Below are 23,775 nucleotides of genomic sequence, written 5' to 3'. Positions count from 1 at the left end.
GATTGGGCAAAGACTTAGTGCCCTCTTTACTAAAACCTATCTTGATCTTGGGGAAACCTTGATCCACATTAAGATGCACCATATTTTAAAAAGGCTTTATTGTGAAAGGACTAACAGGAAGTCTGAACATCTAATCTGATTGGTTTGACACTGGGTCAGTATAATGAGCGTTTATGCCTCCTAGAGCTTCCATGCTCCCTTGACGAGCCTCTCCTAACCAAAGGCCTGACAAACCCAATGTCCCCTTGTAATGCAGAGTTCAGCTCCTCCACATTGAGGGTGTTTCCCTCTTTGTTTCTGTGCTGATGAGCGGGAACACAACAGCTACACTCTCTGGAAAAATGACTCTTTATTTAGATTTAACATTCTTTATTATTATTTTATTTTTCATACATTTTCATACAATTTTAATTTGAGGCCTTGCAAGCCTAAACGAGCAAAGTGAATTAGGCTGACGCAGAATTACAGTTTTCATGTTTCATATTAAAAGACACCCACAGCCTAAAGCACCCAATATAATCCATGCAAACAGTCAAAATATCATTTATCACCTCTTTGTTACAGCAGAAAATACTGATGGTCAAATCATAACCTACCAAATAAGTGGGTGGAATTCATTAAAACAACAATCACTAGGTGGCAGCAAATCTCCGTTTATAGGCTACGAGCTTGAGGAATACATGGTTTGAGAGAAACTCTTTCACAACACAGTATCATCACACAATCGTTCAATGTGTGCAGGCCAAGCTCCATTCAAAGACACTCAGCAAACAGGTTCCCTTTAATTCATAGGTTTGTGCAGTTAGGCTATAGGGAACACAAAGTAGGCTACAACCACAGTTCATACCAGCTCCAACGGCATGTTCCTTATCAAAAGGTGTGTGTTTGCATAGATAAGGCAGTTTGTAGGCTACTGTACACAACGCCAAAATCAACTTATGAATGGTCACTGATTAACCAGAACAGAGTGTTTAGTTGTGGTTTGTAATAAGGCTGTAGATACACCATGAACATTTAAGAAAAACAGGCACATAGACATAATTCCAGTTGGGGTAGAAGAAAAAAAACATAGAGGCTTTCAAAAACATAAATTGCTTTACAAAAGACAACCAGGAACCAGGCTAGGCTAAACAAGATACAAATAAAGTGCAGGTCAACAAATGGAAATAAAAGAACAAATAAGCACATGAAAAAAACGACTTAAGAAACGCAATACTAAAAACGTGTTTAAAGAACAGGCACATAAACATAATTCAAGTTGGGGTACAAGTAAAAATAGAAGCTTTCAAAACAGAAATTGCTTCACAAAAGACAACCAAGAACCAGATCAGGCTGTAAAAATATAGGCTATAGATAAACAACATAAAAATAAAGTGCAGTTTAACAATAATGAAAGACGCTTTTCACCCCTGTAACTCTCGTTGTAATGAAACTGACTAAACACTTTTAAGCCAATAATATCAGGGAGCGATTTTTTATTTATATTATATTATAAATACAGTTATTTATGAAAATAAAAATCATATTTTTTGTCTTAAACCCAATGTGACGTCTGATGTGTGTTGGGGTTTACGTGGCTAGGGTTAGGGTCATAGGTGCAGTTTGACCTTTAAGGTTAAGGTTCACAAAAAAAAAATCTAGAGGGGATATAAAGTGTACAACGCAGAGAGGTCTAATGTATTGGGATGTGTGTAACCTACATATTACACCCTACAGACAGAATGCAACGCAAGTAAGCATCAGTGACAAAATCAGTTTGATTGCATTTTTTTTTTTATTGGAATAAACTAACTGGCTTCAAGCTGAACATTTGTCATACGCCCTGTTTCTATTTATTCCTGTTGCTCGCGGTGAAAGCATCGCTACGTACGAGGAATGGCTGATTAGTTTAGATGAAGTGAGGAGTTATCTTTACAATATCTCCTCATTTCACTAAAAACACCTAAATAAGGAGGCAGCAGGCTGGATGGAGATCACCAGGAGATAGCCTAAAAGTTTACTGAGGCTACTGCTGGCTGTAGGCCAGGGGTTCTCAACCTTTCGTAACTTGAGGCCCACGTCTGATTGTTAAAAAATTCTGGCTCCACCTCACGTGCGTGCACGCACATTACACACTGCAGAAGAGTTAGTTTAGCTCTGAGAATATCTAGTGAATGAACAGTGGACGTTTGTGCAGAAATAAATGCTGCAGCTCCTCGAGACCAACAGAGGTTTCCGGTGTCTTGTGAAGTGACGGGGCTCCGCAGAGAGAAACTTTATCGTCTCTGACCGGGTGCCGGTGTCTCCCCTGTTCCCTCCGACCGTGGTAGGGAGGCTGAGGCAGGAGAAGCCAACACTAGGATCAGCATTGATTCATGGAGAGACCTTCGTCTGGTCAGCTAACATTACTGCCAAGCAGGTGAAATATAGTGAAATGTGGATTTAGCTGATGTGTGTCGCCTCACTGTTTTGAGCGATGCTCGTTCACGTCTATGTAGAGCGAGCAAGCACGAGCCCGACGCTGACTTTCGTTGACTTAACGGCCACAAGTATCGCTGTTAACAAGCATTTCTGAAAGTTACAAACAGTCCCTTTAATGTTTTTATAACTGTTTTAATTTTGTCTTAATGTTCTTTTGCAATTTTTTCGCAATGTTCTTGAATGTTTATGTAAAGCACTTTGAATTGCCCTGTTGCTGAAATGTGCTCTACAAATAAAGCTGCCTTGCTTTGCCTCTCAGAAGGGAGCCGGCTCTTATCTTCACTTAAAGCTGCAGTGCGTAGAAATCCGGAAAACGCAAAATCCTGCATCCCCTCGAGCTGCTCTCTCCTCTCTCTCCTCTCTCCGCTCTCCCCTCTCTGTCCGAAGCCCTTCCCCCCACACGAGAACAGGCATATGCACGCGCTTCATACGTGCTCGCTACATCTGAGGAGGCTACCGCAGCGAGCTACACATTACCTTCTAACGACATCAACAGTTTGGACTGTCTTTTTGAAAGTCTGTCTTTCTTTTTTTGGGTTGTTTTGAGGTGTAGGCAGTTGCTGCCAATGCTGGAATAGCAAGCTTTCCAGTAGGTTGTTCCGCCATTGACCGAGGCTTTCACTATCTGCAGAGACCAGACGTGAACGCGTATCTCCTTTTGTGGAACAGCCAATAGGAACGCTCTCTCTGAAATGCCCTGTGATTGGTCAAAGTCTGCCGTCACGGGCAAGATTTTCTAAAGCCTGTAAACAGAGCCATGAGGAGGTGCAGAGGTGTAGTTTTCTCTCAGATCACTTGAATTACAATATGCTGAAAGGTTATTATGGAATTTTTGCCAAATTATGCCAAAATATTGTTGCCTACTGCCACTTTAAAAGAGTCGGCTCTATGAACCGGCTCGTTCGCGACTTACACATCACTAGTCTGTGTGTGTGTGTGTGTGTGTGTATCTCTAGCGAGCTGGAAGAAACGTCACTCTCGCGGTCATCTCTTAAAGATAAAGTATTTGTTAAGCCTTCGTGTTAGTAATGGTAGTTTAGTGATCTGTCTCCCTCCTCCTCCTCCTCGAGGATACTCATCCATCAGTGGGTGGTGCCACTCATCTTTTATAGCGGTAGATGATGATGAAGATGAGGAGGAGCTAGTAGCTGCAGATGTTGGACTAAACTAGCTGAAGTTGATCCTCACAAACCTGAAAACACGACACATGAGTTGCTGCTTTGCTGCTCCATTAGAGACAACACAACAAAGGTAACTACTTCCTCTTATATTTAGCCGCCGCACAGATAGATGGATACCAGTGTTAGCTAGCTGAATTGACGTTAACGTGGTGAAACCTGTGAGAGAAACACGGTGTTAACTGATCCTCTTTCTGAGTGATCAGGCTAATCAGAGCTAACGAGGCGATCAATCCGCTGATTAACGACAAACGGTTGGTTTCTGGTGGCGGATTAATACGAGTGACGTGTAGTTAAACGTTGAGAGACCACAAAAGTAGTCCGTCCGTGTACACGTTTCATCCACATCCTGTAGTATGTTCAGTTGTTCAACGTGTCTCTGACACATGAGAGGATGTGTTGCATGACCTATAGGGTTTCAAAACGTGGTGCTAGTTTAATGAACTTCTCTGTGCATGAACAGGAGGGGTGAGTAAACAGGAATTGTAGTTGTGCACGTGGAGAATATGAGCATGTCCTCCTCAGAGATGTATCATTTGAGCAGCCATATTGCGTTCAGCATGCAGAGCAGATGCTGCTGGCGTAATTTCATTGGTGAAGTAATAGTAGGACACATGGTGCTTGTGAGGATCACAGAGACACACTGTGTTTGTGTCACTAGTGTTTGGCAAACATGAACCAGAGAAAAGTAATCAGATCTTTAGTAGCTGTGAATCTGCAACTGGGTCTTTCTTTTTACATAATGAATGACTAAAGTTAGTAAATTAAAGTCAGCTTCTGTCAGATGATTACAGTGCTTGTGTGTGTGTCACTGAATGACTGAAAGTTGTGGAATTTTAAGGCCAATCTAGTTTTTTTTTTTTTTTTTTTTTAAATCATCATCTAGGCCTAACACTTAAACAGTTGGATTATGTGTGATTATTTCACAATTACACTACACTATGATACAAAAATAGGAGCACAAAGTAATCAGATCTTAGTAGCTGTGAATCTGCACCTGGGTCTTTCTTTTTTACTTGATGAATGATTAAAAAAAAAAAAAATTAAAGTCAGCTTCCATCAGATGATTACAGTGCTTGTGTGTGTATCATTGAATGACTGGAAGTTGTGAAACTGGCATTTTAAGGTCAATCAGATCATCCTTAAATGTGTCAATAAGTGCCAATCTAGTTTTTTTGTTTTTTTTAAATCATCATCTAGGCCTAACACTTAAACAGTTGGATTATGTGTGATTATTTCACATTACACTACACTATGATACAAAAAATGGAGCACAAAGTGAACTTTACCATCAGAAATAATTTATTTGGGTGTTACAGTGTGCGCCATACAAATTTCCGTGACTGTTCAGACAGTTTACAGGTGAATTGGAAGCAATGGATGTAATGCTTAATTAGTTAATACATTTTAGTTGCCTGGACACTATTTTATTTTTTGCCTATTTTATAGGCATTAATTTAAATCCTGTGACAGATGAGACTTCAGTCTCTCTCTGTGTTTGAACACTATGAAGTGTAAGTGGCAGCAAATCATCTGATGTCAGAGGAGAGATGAGGAGTTTGTTGTGAAACAACATTTTTTGAACTGAGCCATGTTGGTTTGTAAAAAAAGCTGACTTTTTCAGAATGTATTAACTAAACAAGATAGAATTGTGCAGCCATAATGGTTAATTACATTGTTTGCATTGTTTCCAGGGTATTTGCTCTATCTGGTTGTAAAAGAGCATTCCTGTCAAACACATTTAGTCAGAGGGGTTTGGATGTAACATAGCTCCAGTCCCTGAGGAAATGATTAAAATGCCATTGCAGTATACTGTTAATAGAAACCTGCTGTGCAGTATACACCTACCAACCAGAGTTGTCTGTACACCTCCATGATGTTTCGGCTGTTCACAGAAGGTTTATTAGAAGCAAAGACGTTTGTTTATGTCCAGTGTGATCCCATCTCTTAAACCTGCACTAGGCAGAATATTTTTGGCATCAGTGGGCCAAAATTCCATAATGACGTAATTTAGATTTACGAGAGACTCTGCGTCTCTGTGACCTTGGTTGCCCCAGTGACGGGCTCCACTGTCCCTACTGCAGATACAGCTGTACAGTGGCGCCCCGAGACAGGAATACAACCCAGTGATGTCAACACGAGGGACACTCTGACCCCCCTGACCAAGGCGAGAGGAATAGAGATGAAAAATATAGATGAAGAATTGCATCACAGTGATTGTTTCTATGTATGTGTTTCAAACATGAGAAGTGCAGGTGTGGTGGGTGCGGATATGAGCTTGCTGGCATTTAATTGGAACTCAGCCAGGTGTAATTGTATGTATGTAAATCCAGTCTGTGCAGTTTGGCCCCATTAATTAAATTCTTCTGTTCTTTCATCTCGTCTCAGTGTGCGGTGCAGCCAGGAAGGAATCAGTCCCACGTCTTCATCACTACCCCGTCACCTCCTCTGATTTGAGGCTGAAGGCTTTAAATCCGTCACAATGGTTGCTGAGGTCGACGCAGCATCTCAGGGCAGCGGTGTGCGGCTGAAGCAGGAGATTTCCCTCCTCCATGGGGTCTGTCTCATCGTGGGGAATATGATAGGCTCCGGTATCTTCGTCTCACCTAAGGTAAGAGTCTCTGGGGTGGCTGTGGCTCAGAGGGTAGAGCAGGTCGTCCACCAATCGGGAGGTCAGTGGTTCCGGCCGCTCCGGGTCACATGTCGATGTGTCCTTGAGCAAGACACTTAACCCCAAATTGCTCCTAAAGGCAAAGTTGGCTACTTAGCATTCTCTGCCATCAGCGTATAAATGGGTGTGTGAATGCTGACATGTAGTGTAAAGCGCTTTGAGTGGTCGGAAGACTAGATAAGCGCTATATAAATGCAAGTCCATTTACCATCTCTGCTTTGTTAGCCCAATTAATGTATTTGCCTTGATTTAAATTTCTTTTCCTATTTTATTTTTATTTAACCTTTATTTAACCAGGTAGAACTCATTGAGATTAAGAATCTCTTTTGCCAGAGAGACCTGGCCAAGACAGCAGCATTTAAACATACATCAAATTTTCAGGCGCCACAACATAAAACAAATGCAAAATAAATACATAGCATAACATCATCATACAAAATACATTAAAATCAAGTGTTTGAAGCCAACGTTAAAGTGCAAATATTCAGAAACACAGACGGCTCCCGATTGACTCTGCTTCTAGGTCTTTCATTAATCGACAAATGAAAAAAGTTTCTTGCTATTTTTGATTGGAAAATGCGCACTATTATTCAAATATATTATTAAATCTGAAAGAAGTATTTATTGAATAATGTTTACGGTTTATTTTTTAGTCTCGGTGCCATTGTTTGGTCTGCACCAGATTTCCAGCTTTCACAGCACTCTAACCCAACTGAAACGAGCGCGCAAATGCTCTGGATTTACTTTGAACCTCACCAAACAAGTTAGGCAGGAAACCAGAAGCGAGATTTCTAATCTTTGGCATCTCCCACTCAGGTAGTCCTCAGGCAGGACTCTGTAGACCAATCCCAATGTCCACACTCACAGACTTTGATGCTTGTCTCGCAAATTCTGTGAGGTTTTATGGCCGCCTTACTGTCAAATCGTCAACTCCTTGAGGGGCTCTCTCGCAGATATTTTGAGCCCTTTCTGAACACTCCCTGCAAGTCCACATTTCTGCAGACTTTGCCTGAGGGAATTATCCACAATTCATAGCGTTGTGACATTAAACATGGGTTTACCACGGTTACCAGGGGAAGCCCGGATGCGTAAAAAAGCCTGTTCAATGAGGCATATTTAAATGTACACAAACATTAACATTAAGGATTTAAGACACACATTAAAGCAGAGTAATGCAAGCATAAGACTATATTACACACCTGGTTTATTCATCAACCATTTTTTTAAATTTTGCTTAATGAAGTTTGACAAAAAGAAGTAGAATTCAGAACCGGATTAGAATTGAATATTTGATATACAGTATAACTAGGCTGAATGTTGTTTCTAGAGCAGCAACCGCAAAGTCACTATATAAACTCATTAATATCTGACTGGAAACTAAAATGTCAATACAATAGATCATTATTCCTGACATGAAAATACTGAGTGTAGCTTAGAAAGCATGAAGAACACAGACATCAGTCAGTATCAGTCATTCCTCCTGTCCTCCGTCCTCCTCACTCTGCTGATGCGAATTACTTTTAAACAGTTTGACTACATACAAACAACTCAATAAAACACTAAGACCAACTTTAAACCAACAGGACATTAAAATAATAAAAGCGTTAAGACCAATATGAAAGGAAAAAGGATTAAAATAGTCGACTCTCATGCCGAGCCAAAAGCCAAGGAATAAAAGTGCATGAAGGTTAACATAACATAACATGAAGGTTCCGTAGTCTGCACCAAGACGGCAACAACTTTATTACTCCGACTGTTCCTTCACTAAGAGGCAACTCAACAAAATAACTTACACTTGTTTGTAACAATCCGCTATTAGCCCTTATGCAAACTGTTGAATGTTTGAGGAAGAGTTTACGAGGAGCTCTCACAGTAGTTGAAAGGGAAAGGAAACAGCTACATGTATTTTAAGGGCACACTGTGTTAATTTGCTCTCTGTAGTTCTTGTTAGCAGCACTACTGGTACAGGTTAAACCATGCGTGCTGCATTTAATTAGATGAGACACTTCAATGTAGTAAGCCTTGGGGACTTTTCCAAACATAGTTGCTTAATTCAGTCTTTATTTCCATTGCACTTAGTGGGATATGTGTGTAACTACACTTAATACCTGTTGATTTCCTCTCAACTCTGCTGTGCTTAGTGAATGGCAACTCTACAGCTTTGTGATGCTTCAAGATAAAGGGGCATTCAAGAAGAATTACCGCTTTTCCATCTAAAACCTGTTGGTTCTGTTTAGATATAATCTACAATCATGTGCCAAGGCTGTTGCACTAACTGATCACTGAGTAAGGATCTGTGTGACGGTATTGTGTATTTAGTATTTAGCCTTGGGGACTTTTCCAAACAGCAGTGATTTGACTTTTCTTATTAATTTCAGGCATTCTTTTTGCGATGCGTGTTCATATCACAATGACTGATTTAATCATTTAGTTTAATGACGCAATGATTTATCTGTCAGCACTAGACGTATGCCTGCCTGTACAAGTAGTGGTGACTGAAATTCTTTCTGCTTTATCTCTCTCTCTCTCTCTTGCCAGCCAACTGGGAGATCCACATGTGCAAATGAGAACCTTATTCATGGCAATAAAACTGTAATCTCTAAAAGGACAGACTCGCTGTTTGTGAATTCATCTTTAAAGTGCCACCACACGAGATAACTCTGATGTGTGTAATGTCAATCTTTCATGTGTTTTTCTTCTTCTTTTTTTTGGTCATGTGATACTTTCTTGTATATATAGTATGTTATACAGTATATATGCTCTATATTCTCTGCTCTCATTTGTTGTCCTACAGGGGGTTCTTATGTACACTGGCTCATTTGGCCTTTCCCTGGTAGTGTGGGCCATTGGAGGGATCTTTTCTGTGTTTGGAGCGTTATGCTATGCTGAGCTGGGGACCACCATCCGTAAATCTGGAGCCTCCTATGCCTACATCTTGGAGGCCTTTGGAGGTTTCTTGGCTTTTATTCGGTATGTAGACGTTTTACTCTTTCTGTCCGCAGACATTCTTTTAACACGTTGTCCTGGAAACGACCCACAACAGAAACTCAAAACTTGTTCTACCACTTTCTTTCAAGTCTATCAAACATAAAGTAGAGTGTGGTTAAAATGAGTTTTGGTCCATATGGATTGAATATGTGTGCACTGTTTGTACTTTATGTATGCCTGGTCCATTTTTGACAGCTGTTTTTGTTAGCAAGTACAGATGTGATTATCTCTCATATAAATGAACTCTGTGCCCAATTGTCACTTTCATGCTAACATTATTACTTGCAGTGTGTTACCACAATATTTTTAATATACTGTACAGTATATTAGGGCTGTCAAAGTTAACACGTTAACGCAAATTTGTTTTTTAACGCCACCAGTTTCTTTAACGCATTAATGCAACTTGTGATTTTTAGGTCACAATCCATTAGTGCCGAGCATGTCATACTAGCTTGTCAGGAAGGAGACTAAATAACGCCCCAAAGTTAAGCTAAGTTTTGGCGATGAAAAACTGTCATGGGCATTTTCAAAGCGGTCCGTTGACCTCTGACCTCAAGATATGTAAATGAAAATGGGTTCTCTGGGTACCCACGAGACTCCCCTTTACAGATATGCCCACTTTATGATAATCATATTATCAGCATTATTTTTATTTAGTACCTGTGAGGGCTTCTGGACAATATTTGTCATTATTTTGTGTTGTTAATTGATTTCCAATAATACATGTATTTGCATATAGCAATCATATTTGCCCACTCTCATGTTGATAAGAGTATTAAATACGTGAAAAATCTCCCTTTTAAGGTACATTTTGAACAGATAAAAAATGTGTGATTAATCACAATTAACTCAGTCGGATAATTGCGATTAATCTCAATTATTGATCGCAATTATCCGATTAAGTTAATTGGGATTAATCACACATTTTTTATTTTTTTTATTATCTGATTGACAGCCCTATTAATTTTTTATATATATTTATTTATTTATTTATATATATATATATATTTATTTATTTATATATATATATATTTATTTATTTATTTATTTTTATATATATATATATATTTTTTATTTATATATATATATATATATATATATATATATATATATATATATATATATATATATATATATATATATATATATATAAATAAATAAATAAATAAAATGCAAAAGCTTCCCCCTGCAGCTGATTAGTCTCCCCTCTAGGTCTTAACAGCATCTCATCCTTTCAATTAAGTAATGATTTAAACATTAGCCTCACACATTACACTTAAGTCCTTTGCTATATTAAAACATTCTATTTCATGAAAGTGTTAATTTCCTATGACATCAGTGGAGGCAGTTCACTAACCTCAGAGATAATTATTATTCAAGCTTGTGCAGTACTGAATTTAAAATTAGGAAAGCCATTTTCCCAATTGGTAGAGATATATAAAGTCTGATATTATTCATTGTTATTTTAATAACAAAAGATATGTTATGTTTATGCCTTTTTATAATTAAGACTTATTAATTCTGTAGACTGTGGACGTCGTTGTTGATAGTTGAGCCAGCTTGTCAGGCAGTGATAGCTCTGACCTTCTCCAACTACCTGGTCCAGCCCTTCTACCGCACCTGTCAAGCCCCCTATATCGCCGTCCGCCTCCTCGCTGCTGCCATCATATGTAAGGCTCTCCCTGTACTACTCACACACTTACCTGTTTAACCTGTTGTGTATGTGTTTACATTAGTGGGGAAAGGATACGGGTGACGTGTGTGTATCCATAGTAAGAGGAGTGGTACTGTGGAGCTGTTATGGTTGGAAGGTTTGACCAGAATTATGACAGCCTCTCTTCATTCCTAACAATACTGATCTTCAAATGTCATTTTAACCAACAGCATCACTTCAAAAGGCTCAGTGCACCAAATTGATGCAATCCAACTGTTTAACTGCACTTTTGGCTGCCACATCACTGTCAAGTCCAGTACAGTCGGTGCTTTAAGATGTCATGAAAACCACAGGTTCAAATACAATCAGTTACAGTTGATTTGTTCAGGTGTTGGACTGTATTCGGCATGTATTGCTAAATCGCCTTTTCTTTTGCACCCCGCGGTTGTGCACTGTTGTTTCGGCAACCGTGACGGTTTCATTTAATGTGAGGTTTTCTGTTTAGTGTTTAGTTGTAAAATGAGAATGTTTGTGACCCGGCGGCCATGTAGAGATCAGTTGAGGAAATGCCAAGCACAGCCGGAGCAAACTTTCTAATTTTACAGCTAAACAGTACACTACAAGATGTTTCTGAAAACATTTGAGGTGAGAAATAAGCATTACAGTAACAGAATATTGATTCATATTTGATCAGCGCTGCCTAGTTTCACCGTTTGATCGGAGTTCGTTAGTGATTGACGGCTGCCTCCGTTGAATCAACAGCCAATAGGAACACTCTTCTCTCTGAAATGACCTGTGATTGGCCAAAGTCTCCCGTCACTGGCTAGATTTTCTGAAGCCTGAAAACCGAGCCATGAGGAGGTGCAGGAGTCTAGTTTTCTCTCAGAACACTTGAATTACAATATGCTGAAAGGTGATTATGGAATTTTTGCCCCATGATGCCAAAAACATTCTGCATACTGAAGCTTTAAGCCCTTAGGCAAACTGTTGAATGTTTGATCTCTCGCAGTAGCTGAAAGGGAAAGGAAACAGCTACATGTATTTTAAGGGCACGCTGTGTTAATTTGCTCTCTGTAGTTCTTGTTAGCAGCACTACTGGTACAGGTTAAACCATGCGTGCTGCATTTAATTAGATGAGACACTTCAATGTAGTAAGCCTTGGGGACTTTTCCAAACATAGCTGCTTAATTCAGTCTTTATTTCCATTGCACTTAGTGGGATATGTGTGTAACTACACTTAATACCTGTTGATTTCCTCTCAACTCTACTGTGCTTAGTGAATGGCAACTCTACAGCTTTGTGATGCTTCAAGATAAAGGGGCATTCAAGAAGAATTACTGCTATGACAATACAGCTTTTCCTTCTAAAACCTGTTGGTTCTGTTTAGATATAATCTACAATCATGTGCCAAGGCTGTTGCACTAACTGATCACTGAGTAAGGATCTGTGCGACAGAGGGCTTCAAACTCAGTAAGGGTGTCAACCGATCAACCGGACGATACGTTAACTAGCTTGAAGGAGGAAATCCTTCTTCCACTTCTTAACGGCCTAGATACAACACCTTGGATCAGTACAGTTTGTGCTACTGCCACATATAAACAGATGTTTCTAGTTGATGAATGAAATTGCTCACACCCTCCTCATCCCACTTATACACAAGTATTCAGTGTATGTTTGAATATCCAAGTCCTCTTTTCATTGAGTTTATTATGGAAATGAATTAGATTTCATGTTGCAGAAATTAAATAAATCAAACTGACTTTAAATTTGAATCCCTGCTTATCTACTCCTCTGTCCACTAACTTCTCGTTAACTGTTGTTTTCTTCCTCTTCCTCTCTTATCAGGTCTGCTGACTGTTGTGAACTGTATGAAAGTGAAATGGGGTGCTATTCTCCAGGTCGTCTCCACCGTAGCCAAGGTCCTCGCTCTCATCGTCATCATCATTACCGGCCTGGTTAAGCTTGGACAAGGTAGGATATATATAGAAGCTCTGTATTATTCCAACACCACTGCTCTTACTTGACTGAAAATATAAGGAATGAAGGACTACTGCACTTTTTAAGATTACATCCCTTTCATTCAATCAGTTGTACACCATATCAGTTTCTTCAAAACAGTGCAAATGTAAATATTATACCTGCTGCACATCTGCTCCAATTGAGATACAACTTGGGCATATTCTGCATTTTTTACTGATTAACCAATAGGTACAATTTTGACATTGGACCAACTCACTCAAAATACTATTTATATGTTTTGTTAGCGATGCACTTTGCAATTTTCTGATCCAGATTTTTTTTTTTTTTTTCCTTTTTTCAAAGGATTCTGATTTTCTTTATTTCTAAGAACTATAATTGACAGTATACACAAACATGTATGTAACTTTTCTTTCATTGAAAATGAAATGAAATTGACTGACGGCCGGTCACAGGTCATGACCAATGAGCTGATCACCGGCCGGTTCCGACCAGTTGCCGATTGATCGGTGCATCTCTACATTTTAGGCATCTTGAATACAAATAACAATATTGAAATTCTCATTTTATTGTTTTTTTAAGTGTTACTTGTGGTACTTGTGATTTATGATTGGAATGTATGTTTTTGTCCTTTCCCATTACTAAACTTCTTCAGGCATGTGTGTTCTTTAAGTGTATATAAAATACATGGCATACTAGTTAACTTAATATTACAATAAAAATAATTAAGATGATTGATTTAAATACTCAGGAATTATTTAGCCTTGGATGATGAAAGCAAAGAATGTCAACACTTCACAATGTACTGGGCTCACGTAACAACCCTGTGTCGCTGTTGTAGGTTTTGACCAGAACTTTGAGGACTCATTTAAAGGCTCCAAACTGAACCCTGGTGACCTGACCCTGGCCCTCTATGCAGCACTCTATTCCTACTCTGGCTGGGACACACTCAACTTCATCACAGAGGAGATCAAAAACCCAGAGAGGTACGAGATGTTTCAGAAAGATTTTACAACGAGCGCGATTGATTTTTTTCATTCCTGATGGCATTGCTTTTACTTAAACACATAACTTTACCCATTGTAAATCTGTAAAGTAAGTAATCTTACTTGTGAATTTCACAAGTCATCATGCCCTCATTTTACCCAGTAGGAACGGTATGCACCACAGCTACAAATGAACTGTGATAACTTGATTCTCAACCTGAAGCTTTTAGTACTATGTGTGTGTGTGTGTGTGTGTGTGTGTGTTGTAGCAATTATTTTTCTTGGCACTTTTTAGTAAATATTAAAGATACAACGTTTACAAAGTTACTGAAAACCACTTCTCTCCTTTTCAGGAATTTGCCCTTGTCCATCGCTATTTCCATGCCCATTGTCTCTGTGATCTACATCTTGACCAACGTAGCTTACTACGTCGTCATGGACGCAGACCAAGTGCTCAACAGCGAAGCCGTTGCTGTGGTGAGTAACTTTAGTGCACTGAAGACGCTGCATATGAGCAGTAACCACATCCGACAGTCTGATCGTGTGCATACTAATGTCTACCCGTAAACTCTATTAGTACGTCACAGGACTTATCCAAATTGACAGCATCTGCTCAGCTTCATAGAGGGGCAGCAGGTTTTGATCTTTCCTTCCTGTCTTCTGCCGTCGTCTCTTTCAGTCTGGCTGGCAGCCACTGGCTCTAGTGTCTGGTTCGGTTCTCCCTTTTGGTTATCTCTGACTGTAGGAGTCGAGATGATGGCAGGAACCTCATTTAGCTAAAGTGGTTAGCGCCCCACACAGGAACATGGGGAAGTTGCTGATGTGATTAGTGCATTGGAGGAGGAAGAGTTGTACTGGTATTTGATAATCTTTTTTTAATGTTCAGGTTGTCTGTACGTCCCATTCTCGTGAACTTGATATCTCAGGAATGCTTGGAGGGAATTTCGTCAAATTTGGCACAAACGTCCACTTGGACTCAAGGATGAAGTGATTTTGAATTTGGTGGTCACAGATTACTATGTTTACAATGTTTACTGAGGTAATAAATCAAGTGAGAAGTAGGGTCATTTTCTCATAGACTTCTATACAATCGGATTTCTTTTTGCAACCAGAGGAGTCGCCCCCTGCTGGACATTAGAAAGAATGTAAGTTTAAGGCACTTTTGCTTCACTTCTCAGACCCAGAGGTTGCCACAATGCTGCCTGACTTGGACTCGATGATAAACTGATTAGATTTTGGTGGTCAAAGGTCACTGTGACCTCATTAAACACATTTTTGGCCATAACTCAATAATTCATATGCTAATTATGACAATTTTACATTAATGTCTTAACAGGATAAAATGATGAAGTGATGGCATTTTGACAAACATGGTTGTAAGCTGGAACTTAACTCGTTGGCGTAGGCATACAACCCGAGGCAGTAATCCTAGTTTATTTGTGTAGTCATTGTAATGGTTTACTAATGTTCCAACAAGCCATGGGCTGTGTGCTCTCTTGAACTTTAGTGAGTGCCGCCAAGATTGAAAAGTTGCTGATGGTGCGCTACTGTGGTTCAGCGGCATAAGCCGGTCCCTGGAGCGGTATGCCGCTCCTCTTCCGACGGCATGTGTCGTTTCCTAACGGAATGTTAAACCTTGTGTCATTGTGCACTACGTACGTCACACGTCAGCACTGCACTGAAAGTTCATAATATTTTAACTTCAGCTGCTTAGCAGAGGCATTTTAAAGCACATCCTTGTTCAGAGTCCTGACTTATGAAGCAAATATATCAAGAAAGCTTCTTTGAGTTTTTGGGGATATTACTCTTATTTGCACAGCAGTGTGTATCAACTTTTAGTCGTTGAATACATTTTACTATGACACATCAGTGTTGCACCCTCGTACCCACCCAGCGAGTCAAGCTCTGACTTCTTATCATGTGCAGACAGCCGAATAGCGTTTGTCAAAGTATGAGATTAGAGATAAGTTATACTTCGTAAGTAACAAAATCTGCTTAACAATTTCCTTAGCTTCTTCTCAGCCAAAGACACAGAGAGTCACAGAATGGTACAGCAGTGCAACATTTTGCCAAATGTCTTTGTTGTAGCGGTAATTCCATCCACACATGCAAAACTACCCTCTATCTTACAGCTGCTATAATTTATACTATCTGTTGGAGAAAGTATTTTAATAAACAGTGTCTGGTCATTCAGTTTAGAAGCATTACAATTTATTCAGCAAATGCATTTGGGTCCATACAGCAGACAAAGTCAGTGTAAAAGACAAAGAGCTCCCTCATTACAGCATTCTTTAAAACCTTGATTTAACCTTCCCCCCCTTGTGGCCCACACCTTCCACCCTGCTTGTGTGAGAAAGCATTGTCTATTCATGCAAGGGGAGTTATTTGTGATTAGCTAGTTTTAATAGAGTGCAGGTACGAGGGGGAGAAGAAATGTAACTACACATTAGGACAGTCTGTGCTCTCCCAGAACATTCAGATTTATCTGAGTACACAAATGATACATAAAGGGACATGGTGTTTTTCTCCCACACATCACACTGGGCTGCTGCATTAACGTTTTTTTGTTACTGAAGTTGACTTTATTTCTTGCCGTCATTCGTAACTGTAGGAGATTAAAAGCAGAACTAAACGTTGGGGTGTTAACGTATTTGGATCAGCAAGTTAAAGTTAAAATATCTTTTAATCATTGGTGCAAATCAGTTTACACTTATAGTATGTCACATTATTACTAAACTTTAAATTTGAGTTGTGTTTCACAGATTGTCTCATCAGAGAAATCAGCTGTTTTTACTGTTATTTACACTCTAATCCTGTGTTTTTGTTGAAGGTCACTGATCTTACCAATAAATTGATTTGAGCAGTAAGAAACTTTTTTTGAATGTCTCCTCAGACGTTTGCAGATGAGGTGCTGGGCTGGGGTCGATGGCTGATCCCTCTGTCTGTGGCAATTTCCTGCTACGGAGGCCTCAACTCCTCCATCATCGCTGCCTCCAGGTGAGTACATACAAGCACATCTGAATGCAAATTTACCTCGCTATTCTACAAAATCCAATTTCTGCCTAATAATGATCTGAATTTATACACATATATAAACATATAACGTGTTTTCACCATTTTGTTTCTCCTGCAGGTTGTTTTTTGTTGGTTCCAGAGAAGGCCAACTACCTAATGTGCTGTGCATGATCCACATAGAGCGTTTCACCCCAATTCCTGCCCTGCTTTTCAATGTTGGTATCACATGTTTTTGTGGGTTTTGAATTTAATCTGTGTATTTGATTGTTTTGATCACCTCTATATGTCCCTGATGCAAGCTTGTTACCAAACTCAATGTTTTTTTTGTGTGCGTTTGATCTTCTCTTTTCAGGGTGGCATGTCTCTGATCTACCTGTCTGTGCCTGACGTTTTCCAGTTGATCAACTACTTCAGTTTCAACTACTGGTTGTTCATCGGCCTGTCAATAGCCAGCCAGATCTACCTTCGCTTCAAAGCTCCTGATATGCACCGGCCTATCAAGGTAAAAAAATGTATATAGCATGAGCGCTGACGTTTATGTTTAAGGATCATAATGAATCTGCCTTCCGGGCACACACGAGTTTCCCTACACATCAGTGTGGTATGAAACATGTAGAGACTTGAAATTTAAGTCAGACAGGTTACCACAGCTACTATGAAAAAATGCATCATCAGAAATGTTCATTAAGTTGTGCATTATGTGTCTGTGAGAAAAGTTTCATTACATCTGGCATAAACGTCCACTTGGACCAAAGACTATATATAAGAAGTGGACGTAGTCACCGCGACGCCACCCATTGGTTTGTGAAGTGCTGTTTTGAAGCCTCGAGTTCTGCATTTTGGCCGTCGCCAACTTCTTTTTTTGCAAACAGAAGTGACACAAGAAGGTGCAACCGAACGCTGAATAAGACATTTTCAGGCGACCAAAACGGGTCATAATTAACTTTCATGAACTTAAAACACACTGTGAAAGGGTTAAAGTTGTAAAACGAGAACACCGACAAGACCCAGACGTCGTGGTAGCAACCGGTCAATCGCAAAGTAGCTACGCCCTAAAGCATCCCCTGCTTTATGGTCTAATTGACTCTAAATGGGACCATACTTTACTAAATGAACATCATGCTGTATTGAATATGACTTGAAACTAGAGATTGAGATCATAAACTCATGTTTACAATGTTTACTGAGGTAATAAATCAAGTGAGAAGTAGGCTCATTTCCTCATAGACTTCTATAAAACAACACTTCTATAAACATAAAAAGTAAACGATACAAGAAGCTGCTATCTGTCCTCTAAACTAATATGATCAGACAGATAACGTGCATTTTAGACCTTTATTTACATTGGTTTACCCATCAACAGTGTTTCCATTGCAGGCCTGGCCACCCTCAGCAATGGCTTTGAGTTATGAAAACAATGTTAAAAGCCCATGATGTTTTGAATCTAATCACTCGGTTTGTTGGAGTCTCGTAAAAGTGACTGCACTGCAATTAGAGACGCAATTAAATCATCAGAGGAATATGGTTTAAGCTAAAAATATTTGTTAATGTAATTATTTCAAGTTTTAATCGTTCTACTTTTCTTCTCCCCTCTCTTTTTCTGCTTTGCCCTTGTTGTCCTCCTCTGCCTTTCCTCTCTCTCTTCCCCGCAGCTGTCTTTGTTCTTTCCGATCGTCTACTGCTTATGCAGCATATTCCTGGTAGTGGTTCCCCTCTACAGCGACACCATCAACTCTCTGGTGGGAATTGCTGTGGCGCTGTCCGGCGTACCAGTCTACTACATTTGCATCTACCTGCCGCCCAGCTCCAGACCGGCATTCCTCGGAATAATGCTCGGTAAGAAGCTTTACTTGCGTTGCGTAGCAGTGATCATGTTTGTCTTGGTAGAGCCTCGTACTCCTTTGATAGTCTTTGGCTGCTTTTCAAAACAACATTATTTTTTGCTGGAATCACTTCACTTTTAAATTTAGATGCACATGACAGAATTCATGACCATTCAACCATCATACTGATATGCATGCGTACCAACACCACTGAGAAAACATGGCAGGTTAATCCCCGAGCAGCTGACTGGAGGTTCAGAGGTTGACTTTTCTAAGCCGTTACCGAGGGTTGAGTTTGTGTTTGAAAGGTGCAACACCTCTTTCAACGCTACTTTAGTACAAATGTATTTTTATTTTATTTTAACCTTTATTTAACCAGGTGAAACCCATTGAGATTAAGAATCTCTTTTTCAAGGGCGACCTGAACAAGACAGGCAGCAGCACAAAAACAGTTACGGACAGAAAAGACAAAGGGAGACTAACCTGAAAAAACATATATAGATAAATTTAAAAACATTGACATCTTAAGGAATCTGCTTCAAATTCTTTCATTTTAGATTTAAAAGCATTCAACGAGACCAATTCACTGAGTTTCAAGTCCTTCTGCATCATATTCCATGCCGACGGTGCAGAATACACAAAAACCCTTTTTCCAATTTCCTTACGAAGTCATAAAGAAGTAATTTAACATTGAATTTAGAGCCAATGCGATGAGATGGACTGGATTTTTGAGACTGATATCGATATTTGGGAGTTTAAAAGATCTGATTACGATATATATTGACCAATAGTAATTTATTGTAACAAACGCATAAACACATACAATCTTGATAAAGAGAATTATGACCAAGATGCATACTGAGCGTACAACATTTTAGAATTGAAAAAATCAACTCGTCAGTGCTCTCTGGTGGATAAACTGTAAGGATGACACCATTTCCAAATTACCTCATCTAATTTGGCATTTCTGTACTGTGATATCTTCTCTCTTCTCGACCGACCGATACACAGATACATCTGCAATCGACTAATTGCGGCCGATATGTTGGCCTGGCTGATTAATAACTTTAAAAGTCCTGGGACGTAAGCTGTCATATTTCCCCGTGCATGAATGTACATGTTATTACTATGGATTAACTCTTAAAGTAGCTTACTAGTCTTACTGTAAGTTGCATGTAGACCACTGGCACATGTAAAAACTCCTTGTCTTAGTGTTAAGAGCTGAAGAGTGATTGAGATTAGTGTTTCAAAGTTCAGTGTCCTATAGAGGCCACATACTGTAAAGGGTACTGTAGTGCAAGTATAAAACCTGCAGTTGAAGATATCCCCTCCTAATACTGTTAATTCTATGCTAAAATGTTTAAAGTAGTAATGCTTTAGGCTGTTTGATCAAAGATGATCTCGGGAATGCAACCCTTGATTATTTTTTTTCCCTGTCACCGCAGATCGGCTCTCTCTGTACACCCAGAAGCTGTGCATGTGTTGTGTGGCCTCGACCGATATCGACCTGGACAATATCGACCCACAGAAGATCGAATGATGGAGCAACAAAGGCTTTGTGTGGAATGCTGTACGGAGGGATGGAAGAGAAAGAATGAACACAAAGGAAGCTGTGAGCTGCAGACAATCAGGATTTAGATTAGCTCGATTGATTTGAAGGAGGATGAAGAAACTGGAGAGGTGAGCTCAACACACCTCCTCTTCTCTCTCACGCACGAGCCATACGAATAAAGGAGAAGGATTTTACTCGGGATGAATAAACATTTTGTACACGATAACCCTCCAACAAAACAGCACTGTACAGATTAACTCAGCGGGACTTGAGCACATTCACATGCTATTACACTGTGCAACTCCACACATGTGCCCGTACCACTGGTACTCACACACGCACATAAGCTGACCGTTTTCCTTAGGTTGACACTGCGACAAATGGAAATGAACGACCTGATACGGAAGGAATTGACTCAGCAAAGATGCCTGAGGTGATTTATTTACAAGTTGTTACAGAAAATACACAGGCGGATTTGAAAACACCTTGCCTGCTTTGCATCACGACTCCCATGTTAACAGAGTAAGTTACTGTAGCTCACTGAGCCTGAAGGGTTCAAACCTTGTTTAAAATGACGCTTCCTCATCACAGGTTACGAAATGACACAGGATGGTGGCAAATTCAACCAAACAGAGTGAATTTTCCTTTTTATTTGAACATTTTTAGGGGCCTTATGATCATAAAATGACTCAGTAATTCACATGCAAAAAGCACAAATTAGAAAAAGTTAGAAAAATTAATATTTTTAAGTCTGATTACACGGTACGCCTCCGATTTATCAAAATGAGGTGGGTCCTGACCACTGGTTTAAATGCTGAAAGTTGCAGACCTCAAGACCGTCCCACTGCTTGTGTGTAAAGGATCTGAATGGTAAATTGCCGGTCTGATGTTGATGCAAACCAGCGTGTGGTTCTCGTAAACGTATTACAGTTCTGTTTTTTTTAAGTACGCGTTTAATCGTCAACTGTATCGGTGTCGCAGCCAGACGCCTTTTGACAGACCTCTGAAAACAGTAGCTATTTTGCACATCACATTTTCATTTTCTGTTTTGTTGTTGGTTATAGAAAAAGCTTTATTCTGATCTATTACCGAACTAAAGGACCAAATGGACAGATGTAGATGGTTTGTTTAGAATTAGCTGGTTGAGAAGGTACAAGAGATTATTTACAAAAGTGCTGTTATTTCTTGCAGTTTGTTGTTGACGTGTCCGTTGAATATGATCATAAATCCGTCACTATGTGCATCCTGCTTTTGTTCCCGCCTCAGTAATGCATGTTAAAGACGCTTCCTTCTCTTTTCTAAATCCTTTAAATGCATCTTCAGGGCTATATTTGATTTCTGGTGCCTCCTAGTGGTAGCTAATATTAAATTCCAGGTACAAGCTATAAGATTTTCTCATTCAGGAGTCCATTTACAATTTGCATGTTTTTTGTTTTTACTCTCATCACGTCATCTTGCTTTCTTTTCAAGTGAAGTATTATGGATATCAAAATAGGTTTAAAGTATTTAAACTCATATGTGATTGTTTCTGGATTAAGCAAACTGCCGGACTCCTCTGGGTAATGTTCGTCTACAGAATGGGATCTTTGTAGAAACAAACCATGCTGATGTGCACACGTTGTTGCTGATATTTATGATCTGTCTCTTCTTACTCACTCTTGTCTTAATAGTTTGTGTCAGAAATGGGATATTTAGTGTAATGTTGCCTTGGGAATATATATCACCAACTATTCACCGTGCATAGCCAAATGTCTTAAAACGGTCTGATAGTTGGACCATCTTTTCTGCTCACAGGGTGCAGCGGGCCCGTAGCAAAGTGTTTCTGCTTCCTAGTGAGAAAATGATAGCTGTACTGTGTAGAACTGCAGGTAGAAACGAGTCAAACTGTGCTCTACTGTAGTCCTGATGAACTGTATGTGCCTTCTGTGAGTGTGGGCTGCCAAAGGCCCTGTCTATTTCTGATATTGTAACGTAGCTCTTGTGTACGCCGTCTTGAGCACAATCATGACACGTTGCTGTAGGTTTTTTGCCAAATGTTATTATTCAGGTGGTCAAGCAGCTTCAGATGTTGTAGTGAAGGTCAGTTAACTCTCAGCTGGAAGTAATCAGGCCTTAGATTGAACCACGTGTGGTGTCGTCTTGACTCAAGCACTTCCACAACACCAGCCAACAGAAGCACACAGATATCCGTTAAATGTTGCTCTCTCTGGGGTCAGTGTCATCATTTAACCCTCTGAGACCCACAATAGACCTGGTTTTGTCTTTTTTTAGGGGGGGTACACACAGTTGTGTGCATCATCTGAAAGCTGGGAACCTGAAGATTAATTTGAGTACCACTGGATTCCTTCGGTTTTCTAGTTTCATATGATATCTATAACTTCCTAGCTCTAAAACCGGACCTGCTACAGCCTCTGAAAGACAGTAAAGTCAGTCGGGATCGTGGGTCTCAGAGGGTTAAACCAAATTAGTTAGTTTTGTGTGTGTTGTTAAGAAGAAAAACACCATTTATCTGCAGTAAAACACATCATATTCTCAATGTATTTCCAAATATCGTCATGTTATAAACTTCTTATATACTCAGAAATCACAGGACTTGAATGTTGCAGTATATTTGATGTGTTTCATTGGGTACCAAATATTGAATGTGTGTTTTCTGGTTGGGATGTGTTCTTGTGTCTTAAGTGCTTGCTTTGTCGACTGTTTTTATTTATTATATTTTGGACACGGACAAACCAAACAGTAAGAGATGCTTAGAGTAGATTGGAGGAAGTGTTGTTCGTCCAAACCGAGACAGGAAGGTACTGTTTTATTTGAATAAAGGCGAGTACAGAATGTGTTTCTGTGACTTTGACTGTTCTTATCCACTGTCCTCTACCGTAACTGGAAACATGGATATCTTGAACTTCTGTTTGCAGCGGGCAGCACACAGCCACTAGAGGTCATGATCTTGTAACACTTGATTTAACTCCGGCAGGCACCTTTTGGGGTTTTGTTAGGTTGCCATTACCTGCATTGAAGCTGTGGAACAAAGTTATTTTCAGGATTAACAGAATTTGTTTCTATATTCCTTTTTTTCCGTACAGACATGATGCATATCTTTAGGTGTTGGACTGTTAAATTAATTTGAATATTTTACTTTAGGCTCTCGGAAAGTGTGTTTTTTTAATGTAGCAAACCAGCTCTCTTAAAACACTTTGAGATTCTGCAGATTTTGGGATGAAAAATTGATTGGCCGCACTGTTTTCTTACATTATATTATGCAGTTACTTTTGAAAAAAACTGTAATACAGGTATGCCGCAGCAGGTAAATGCAGTACAACATATCTTGTTCTGATAGTAATTTAGCAGTTCTCCAGTGAAAGATGATTTGTAAAAACATGGACTACACAATGTATAGTTAATAGTATAGTATATATCACTGGTCCCCAACCTGGGGGTCCCGACCCCCATTAGGGATCACCACAGCTTCAC

The 23,775-nt window shown here is 39.6% G+C and overlaps 1 protein-coding gene across 2 annotated transcripts; it reads left to right on the top strand.

Moving 5' to 3' along the window:
* Nucleotides 1–3,385: 3,385 nt before the first annotated feature.
* Nucleotides 3,386–23,140, top strand: si:dkeyp-120h9.1 (uncharacterized protein LOC566469 homolog). Of its 2 annotated transcripts, none has more exons than XM_037795147.1 (12): nucleotides 3,386–3,667; nucleotides 6,027–6,249; nucleotides 9,104–9,279; nucleotides 10,825–10,967; nucleotides 12,797–12,922; nucleotides 13,770–13,914; nucleotides 14,268–14,391; nucleotides 16,808–16,911; nucleotides 17,048–17,144; nucleotides 17,282–17,431; nucleotides 18,582–18,765; nucleotides 20,198–23,140. In XM_037795147.1, exons 2-12 carry the CDS (start codon nucleotides 6,121–6,123, stop codon nucleotides 20,290–20,292), a joined length of 1,473 nt encoding a protein of 490 aa, XP_037651075.1. In that variant the 5' UTR covers nucleotides 3,386–3,667; nucleotides 6,027–6,120; the 3' UTR covers nucleotides 20,293–23,140. The 2 variants fall into 2 exon arrangements, with proteins under 2 accessions (XP_037651075.1, XP_037651074.1); XM_037795146.1 differs by having other exon boundaries at nucleotides 3,386–3,711.
* Nucleotides 23,141–23,775: the final 635 nt, after the last annotated feature.

Source organism: Sebastes umbrosus, chromosome 15 (assembly GCF_015220745.1).
Source record: "Sebastes umbrosus isolate fSebUmb1 chromosome 15, fSebUmb1.pri, whole genome shotgun sequence".
Classification (NCBI taxonomy): domain Eukaryota; kingdom Metazoa; phylum Chordata; class Actinopteri; order Perciformes; family Sebastidae; genus Sebastes; species Sebastes umbrosus.
This window is presented reverse-complemented; position numbering and strand designations above follow the sequence as displayed.